Here is an 8,215-nt window from a genome sequence, read left to right on the forward strand (position 1 = left end):
AAAGCCTTAAACACGGGCACCCTCATAGATATCATCCTAACCAACTTCCCCTCTAAATACACCTCTGCAGTCTTCAACCAAGATCTCAGCGATCACTGCCTCATTGCCTGCATCCGTAATGGGTCAGCGGTCAAACGACCTCCACTCATCACTGTAAAACGCTCCCTAAAACACTTCAGCGAGCAGGCCTTTCTAATCGACCTGGCCGGGGTATCCTGGAAGGATATTGATCTCATCCCGTCAGTAGAGGATGCCTGGATATTTTTTTTAAATGCCTTCCTAACCATCTTAAATAAACATGCCCCATTCAAGCAATTTAGAACCAGGAACAGATATAGCCCTTGGTTCTCCCCAGACATGACTGCTCTTAAACCAACACAAAAACATCCTATGGCGTTCTGCATTAGCATCAAACAGCCCCCGTGATATGCAGCTGTTCAGGGAAGCTAGAAACAGTTATACACAGGCAGTTAGAAAAGCCAAGGCTAGCTTTTTCAAGCAGAAATTTGCTTCCTGCAACACCAACTCAAAAAAGTTCTGGGACACTGTAAAGTCCATTGAGAATAAGAACACCTCCTCCCAGCTGTCCACTGCACTGAAGATAGGAAACACTGTCACCACTGATAAATCCACCATAATTGAGAATTTCAATTAGCATTTTTCTACAGCTGGCCATGCTTTCCACCTGGCTACTCCTACCCCGGTCAACAGCACTGCACCCCCAACAGCAACTCGCCCAAGCCTTCCCCATTTATCCTTCTCCCAAATCCATTCAGCTGATGTTCTGAAAGAGCTGAAAAATCTGGACCCTTTCTTTCCAAAAATTATCTGCCGAAATTGTTGCCACCCCTATTACTAGCCTGTTCAACCTCTCTTCTGTGTCGTCTGAGATTCCCAAAGATTGGAAAGCAGCTGCGGTCATCCCCCTCTTCAAAGGGGGGGACACTCTTGACCCAAACTGCTACTGACCTATATCTATCCTACCATGCCTTTCTAAGGTCTTCGAAAGCCAAGTCAACAAACAGATTACCGACCATTTTGAATCTCACCATACCTTCTCTACTATGCAATCTGGTTTCAGAGCTGGTCATGGGTGCACCTCAGCCACGCTCAAGGTCCTAAACGATATCTTAACCGCCATCGATAAGAAACATTATTGTGCAGCCGTATTCATTGATCTGGCCAAGGCTTTCGACTCTGTCAACCACCACATCCTCATCGGCAGACTCGACAGCCTTGGTTTCTCAAATGATTGCCTCGCGTGGTTCACCAACTACTTCTCAGATAGAGTTCAGTGTGTCAAATCGGAGGGTCTGCTGTCCGGACCTCTGGCAGTCTCTATGGGGGTGCCACAGGATTAAATTCTTGGACCGACTCTTCTCTGTATACATCAATGAGGTCGCTCTTGCTGCTGGTGAGTCCCTGATCCACCTCTACGCAGACGACACCATTCTGTATACTTCTGGCCCTTCTTTGGACACTTAACAACCCTCCAGGCAAGCTTCAATGCCATACAACTCTCCTTCCGTGGCCTCCAATTGCTCTTAAATACAAGTAAAACTAAATGCATGCTCTTCAACCGATCGCTACCTGCACCTACCCGCCTGTCCAACATCACTACTCTGGACGGTTCTGACTTAGAATATGTGGACAACTACAAATACTTAGGTGTCTGGTTAGACTGTAAACTCTCCTTCCAGATCCATATCAAACATCTCCAATCAAAAGTTAAATCTAGAATTGGCTTCCTATTTCGCAACAAAGCATCCTTCACTCATGCTGCCAAACATACCCTTGTAAAACTGACCATCCTACCAATCCTCGACTTTGGCGATGTCATTTACAAAATAGCCTCCAATACCCTACTCAACAAATTGGATGCAGTCTATCACAGTGCAATCCGTTTTGTCGCCAAAGCCCCATATACTACCCACCATTGCGACCTGTATGCTCTCGTTGGCTGGCCCTCGCTTCATACTTGGTCGCCAAACCCACTGGCTCCATGTCATCTACAAGACCCTGCTAGGTAAAGTCCCCCCTTATCTCAGCTCGCTGGTCACCATAGCATCTCCCACCTGTAGCACACGCTCCAGCAGGTATATCTCTCTAGTCACCCCCAAAACCAATTCTTTCTTTGGCCGCCTCTCCTTCCAGTTCTCTGCTGCCAATGACTGGAACGAACTACAAAAATCTCTGAAACTGGAAACACTTATCTCCCTCACTAGCTTTGAGCACCAACTGTCAGAGCATCTTACAGATTACTGCACCTGTACATAGCCCACCTATAATTTAGCCCAAACAACTACCTCTTTCCCAACTGTATTTAATTTATTTATTTTGCTCCTTTGCACCCCATTATTTTTATTTCTACTTTGCATATTCTTCCATTGCAAAACTACCTTTCCAGTGTTTTACTTGCTATATTGTATTTACTTTGCCACCATGGCCTTTTTTGCCTTTACCTCCCTTCTCACCTAATTTGCTCACATTGTATATAGACTTGTTTATACTGTATTATTGACTGTATGTTTGTTTTACTCCATGTCGTTGTATCTGTCGAACTGCTTTGCTTTATCATGGCCAGGTCACAATTGTAAATGAGAACTTGTTCTAAACTTGCCTACCTGGTTAAATAAAGGTGAAAAAAAAATAATAAACTCTGGGCCAACTCATCCCAAACCATCTCAATTAGGTTGAGGTCGGGTGATTGTGGAGGCCAGCTCATCTGATGCAGCACTCCATCACTCTCCGTCTTGGTCAAATAGCCCTTACACAGGCTGGAGGTATTTTGGGTCATTGTCCTGTTTAAAAACAAATGATAGTTCACACTAAGCTCAAACTAGATGGGAAGTCGTATCGCTGCAGAATGCTGCGGTAGCCTGCAGCGGTAGCCATGCTGGTTAAGTGTGCATTGAATTCTGGATAAATCACTGACTGTCACCAGCAAAGCACCATCACACCTCCATTTTTCACGGTGGGAACTATACATGCAGAGATCATCTGTTCACCTACTCTGCATCTCACAAAGACACGGCAGATCTCAAATTTGGACTCAAAGGACAGATTTCCACCAGTCTAATGTCCATTGCTCGTGTTTCTTGGCCCAAGCACGTCTTCTTATTGGCGTCCTTTTATTACATAACATCTACCATAATTAAGCCAGGATTTAAATTCCACTTAAATAAGTTCAACTCTTAAGCAACTATTGAGCCATTACATCACTTCCTGTTTTACTCGGGTATAAAAAAAAAATGAGGTAACATGCATGCAATATCCCTTTGTCATCCAACACCATGAAGAAAACAAAAGAACTGACAGAGAGAACAAAAGAGAGAGATGGTCGTTGACCTTTATAAATCTGGTAATGGCTACAAGAAGATTCACAAACGACTGAATAGACCACTGAGCACTGTCAGGGCAATTATTTCAAAATTCTAAAGATATGGAACAGTTGAAAACCTCACTGGTAAAGGACGTATTTGCTCCCCAGGAAGGGAGGAGGATGGTGAGAGAAGCAACAAAATCCCCAAGAATCACAGTGAAAGAATTGCAGGCCTTGGTGGCGTCTTGGGGTCACCAGGTTTCAAAAAGCACAAAATCAGACGCCACCTCCACAACCTGGAAGTGTTACCAGAAGAAAGCCATTTCTGAACCCAAGACACAGACGCCAGCGCTTGGAGTTTGCCAAACGTCATTTAAATTATAACTGGAAGAAGGTGCTCTGGTCAGATGAGACCAAAATTGAACGTTTTGGTCAGATACAGCATTGGCACATTTGGCGTCGAAACAGAAATGCCTACAAGGAGAGGCACCTCATACCCATGGTGAAATATGGTGGTGGGTCAGGGATGTTTTAATTCCAGAGGTCCAGGGGCACTGGTTAAGATTGTGCCATCAATGAATTCCACCAAGTATCAGGCCATTTTGGCTGACAATCTGGTTACCTCTGCCGAAAGGCTGGGCCTTGGCCATAGGTGGACTTTCCAACTAGACAATGACCCAAAACATACCTCAAGATCCACACAGAAATGGTTCTGTGACAACAAAATCAATGTTGTGCCAAGGCCATCTCAGTCGCCGAACCTCAATCCAATCGATAACCTGTGGGCTGAGTTGAAGAGGGCAGTTGATAAACGCAAACCCAAGAATGTGAAGGATCTTGAAAGGATCTGCATAGATGAATGGTCCAAAAATCCCTACAAATGTGTTCCTTAGCCTTGTCAAACATCACAGGAAAAGACTCCATGCTGTTATCCTTGCCAGAGGTGGTTGCACTAAGTACTAAATGAGGAGAGCCAATCATTATGAAACCTTGATTTTAGTGAAATGTCATTTGTATTAAATAATTATGATTTGGGTTAGTTCCATTGAAACATTAATAAAGTACAGTATTTCTCAAATGTTGGTATTTTGAGTTTTTCTATAATTATATTGTTTATATTTTTTTGAAGTATAGTTTGTGCATTGCCAGTCAGGGGTGCCAGTAATTTTGGAGCCCACTGTGTGTGATATATATAAATAATTATTGCTACTGCCCGACTAAAGAAGTCTCGGTCGACCAACAGCCTGTAGACCAAACAATCAAACCAGCCGACGAAATGGAGTCAGCCCTAAAACAATATTGAAGTAGTTGGCAATATCAGTGGGTTTTGTGATGAATGAGACATCTGATTCAATGAACGAAGGAGCAAGAGTTTCATTTAAGGTGCTCCAAAGCGTTTTACTATCATTCCTATATAATTTATCTTTGTTTCATAGTATAGTTTCTTCTTTTTACTTAGTTTAGTCACATGATTTCTCAATTTGCATTACATTTGCCAATCGGTTGTGCAGCCAGACTTATTTGCCTCATCCCTCAACCGTAACCTTGTTCAATTACTCATCAATCCACAGGGATTTAACAGTTGTTATACCTCAGTGGGCCTACAAAAGGGGGAGGGGGGCAGGCCCGGCAGTTACACATCCCTGCTTTAAACATATGGCGACAATTTCAGAATAACCGTCTTTTCCTGGAAAATGCCTATACATTTTGCCGGTTTCAAAAACGTCACTCGGCTATGAGTGTTGGGCTCAACGAGACAATTCTGTTTATACTGACCTGCTTGGAGGGGGCAACTGTCAGGCGAGTGTACTGCTCGACCTCCGGAGGTAGTGGTCTAGATGTGACAAATTCACATTACCGAAAAAGGTCTGGCCGAGGGTATTTTCTCAATCTCTAGGAAATCTCTCGTAGTCAGAAAAGGCCCTATGGTGCTGCCATGTAGGGAAAGGGACTTATTTGAATAGGAGAGCGAAATGCAAATTAAGATCCAAAGTGTTGTTGTGCACTTTAGACAGGGGGACGATGGTGAGTCATATATAGGGAAAACAGTTCATGAGACACTGTAGGTGTGAACACAGTAATAGACTATGCACATGCTAATGATAATCACAGAGACACAATCTTAAGCGTTACCCAGGCAATCATCCTATAGCAGTGACATTTAAGCAATAAGGACTAAAGTGGTGTGGTATATGGCCAATATACTATGGCAAAGGGCTGTTCTTACACACACGACGCAATAAGAAGTGCCTGGACACAGCCCTTAGCTGTGGTATATTGGCCATCTAACACAGACCCCCAAGGAACCGTATTCCTATTATTAACTAGTTACCAACAAATTTAGAGCAGTAAAAATAAATGTTTTGTCATACCTGTGGTATACGGTCTGATATACCATATGCTGTTAGCCAATCAGCACTCAGGGCTCTAATAAGCCAGTTTATAATAGTTAATAAATACTTGAGCTTGACAATGAATGACCAAGAATGTAAACCAGAGGGAAGAAAAGAGCAAAAAGAAAGATAGGGAGAGAAAAAATGATAATAAAAATCCACCACCACACAAACTACCATCCCCAAAACTTACTTCTTCACATTAGCCTCTCCGTTGGGGATCCGCCTCAGCTTCTTCTTCTTGAGGATCTTGACAGCCCTGCGACACAGCGTGTCAGAGTCCAGCATCTCCTTCACCTTTCCATAGGAGCCCTCCCCCAGCAGGTCTCCCATCAGGTACTTCCCAATCAGCTTGGCCCTCTTCCTGCGTGGCTGGTAGATCACCTCGGTTGAGTCGATGCGGTGAATGAACGTGTCCATGCCCATCAGCTCATTCTCAGTCAGATAGTCCAGGTGCTGCAGCTCCCCGTCACTCATGTTTAAATCAACTTAGTTAGAGCTTAGTCAGTGCAGTGTGCTCTAGACAGTCCAATGCAACTGCATCAAGCCTTTGGCCTGGCTGTGTGTCGTGGTGGCTCAGGGATACAGTTCAATTAGAAAAAATTAAGGGACATGGGAGGAGGTGTGGCCAGGTCTGGGCATTGAGAGAATCTGTTGGGATAGAGTAGGTCTGTAAACATGAAGGGGTTCGTTTTGATTGGTGGGAAACTGTAGGCTAGCTGTAACAGTTACCAGAGAGGTGTAGGGCAGTTAGCTAAGACTCAATGAGTTCAAGGTCCAGGATGAAAATATTTGTGGAGAGTTCAGGCTGTGACAGGTGCTACTGAGCAGAGAGCGGGATCTCTGGCCGAGATTACATTTCACTGCTTAGCTCCATGTATCCTCCATCTGTGATCTGATATGGGATGGTGACAGGCAGAGGGAGAGGTAAATGGTCCCGTTTCAAACCAAAGCCCTGTACTTCGGCCATAAGTCCTGGTAGCGATCCATGGTCTCTACTTCAGAGAGGGCACCATCGGTTTGCCTTGATCTAAGTCCAGATGCAATAGCTAAATACTCAACCCAAAATGAGTCCTTTCAGTCTTTAGTATCGTTATTACTGCTCTGAATCCTATATTTCTTGCCAGCTATTCTAATGAGTCCATAGCCTCTCAACTGGCAACTCAGGATTATGTTCCAGGGAACCTGTGGGTGATTAACGACATCAGTCAAATCTCTCAGCAATCAGGTGGGATATTAGCCTAATTTTCATTTTGTAGAAAGCGAGTGACTACTACAGGATAGGTCCACAAGGCTGGCTGGCTATGCGTTTTACGCTACTTCTGCCCGGTCTGCTGTCAAAATACTAAGTCATAAAATCAGCGTTTCAGAACGCAAGCAAACAAGGAAAATCGATTATGAAATGTTCTTATCAGACAACTAGCTGTCGCACGACTCAGTAAATGCGTGTCGCACATAGAAAAGCTTGCAACCCAAAAAATCTGCGCATGCTTATTTTGTGTTCCAAAACAAAGTCTGCGCATGTTTATGTGTTGGCTTGAGCTAGCTAAATAGTGAACGTTAGCTAGCCTCGGGTGTTTTGCTGTTTGTTTCAGTACAGTACCATAGTTGCCTTCCTCAACTGACGAGGGTAGTTTTCAAAACAGATAGTTTCGGTGTGACTACACCGGGTAACATGTTTATCACCTCAACTCCTATCGTTCCGAACCCCAGCACAAATGTAACGTTACACTTTCATTCAACTAGCATTTCTGTAGCTAGCTAACGACGTGCTAGATAACGTTAGCCATTTAACTCGGATAAGTAATCGGTGTTTATTTAGTTTTGTAGGCTATGCTCAGAATCAGATAAAGTTACGAACAAACAAGACGAGTATAGTAACAGTAAGTTAGCTACGTCATCCCTACAGTGTTTACAAACTGCAAAAAGCTACAGTAGTTAACGGCTAACGTTAAATACAGATGGTAGGTTAGCTAAACGTCGGCATTTTGGTAAACAAGTCTCACCTTGACATTCAGACTGAATCGAAGTCGATGGATGTCCTGTTCGTTATGTAGTCTTCCTCTGTATTTTTTATTTATTTGTGTCTGTTTGCACAAATATGTGATGTTTGCTATTTTTTATGCAGCTGCTATCAGGTTGTCGCCATGTTGTTGCTCCAGATGAATGAAAGCCAACCTCTCACTTGCGTCAACGCCGAGTCAAAACGGGGCGTGGAAAAACGAAATTGCCGTTTTTCGTCTTTCGCTTCTGAATTTTACAAACTAAAATCGACTTGTTTTCTCATTTTTGTGTCAAAATTGGACATGGAATAACATAAAATAAATACAAACAACATGTATTACATTTTTAGGTTTAAGTTTCGAATTTTGTTCATACCTGGAAGTACACACCCCCTCCTATAATATTCCAGGGTTTAGGGGAGGTGTTTACAGTGTAGGTTGGCAGCACAAAAAAAGGATTAGACTGTGTCAGTGTGACAGAAAGATACAAATACTCA

The 8,215-nt window shown here is 43.4% G+C and overlaps 1 protein-coding gene across 4 annotated transcripts in view; it reads right to left on the reverse strand.

Annotated features, from left to right (window-relative positions):
- The window catches only part of LOC124041515 (serine/threonine-protein kinase STK11-like), a 61,034-nt gene extending 52,819 nt beyond the window's left edge, over positions 1-8,215 (reverse strand). The window contains exons 1-2 of one of the 4 annotated variants that reach the window (XR_006839959.1): positions 7,722-7,905; positions 5,909-6,900 (exon numbers count right to left, since the gene is read on the reverse strand). Coding sequence is in view for 3 of the 4 variants with exons in the window: in XM_046359194.1 (XP_046215150.1) it covers positions 5,909-6,192 (284 nt within the window). In the remaining variant the exon portion in view is untranslated. Of the gene's footprint in view, positions 1-5,908; positions 6,901-7,721; positions 7,906-8,094 lie in introns of those variants that run through there. The other 3 variants (XM_046359194.1, XM_046359195.1, XM_046359193.1) reach the window with 3 other exon arrangements.

This window comes from Oncorhynchus gorbuscha, linkage group LG08 (genome assembly GCF_021184085.1).
Source record: "Oncorhynchus gorbuscha isolate QuinsamMale2020 ecotype Even-year linkage group LG08, OgorEven_v1.0, whole genome shotgun sequence".
In the NCBI taxonomy this organism is placed as follows: Eukaryota; Metazoa; Chordata; class Actinopteri; order Salmoniformes; family Salmonidae; genus Oncorhynchus; species Oncorhynchus gorbuscha.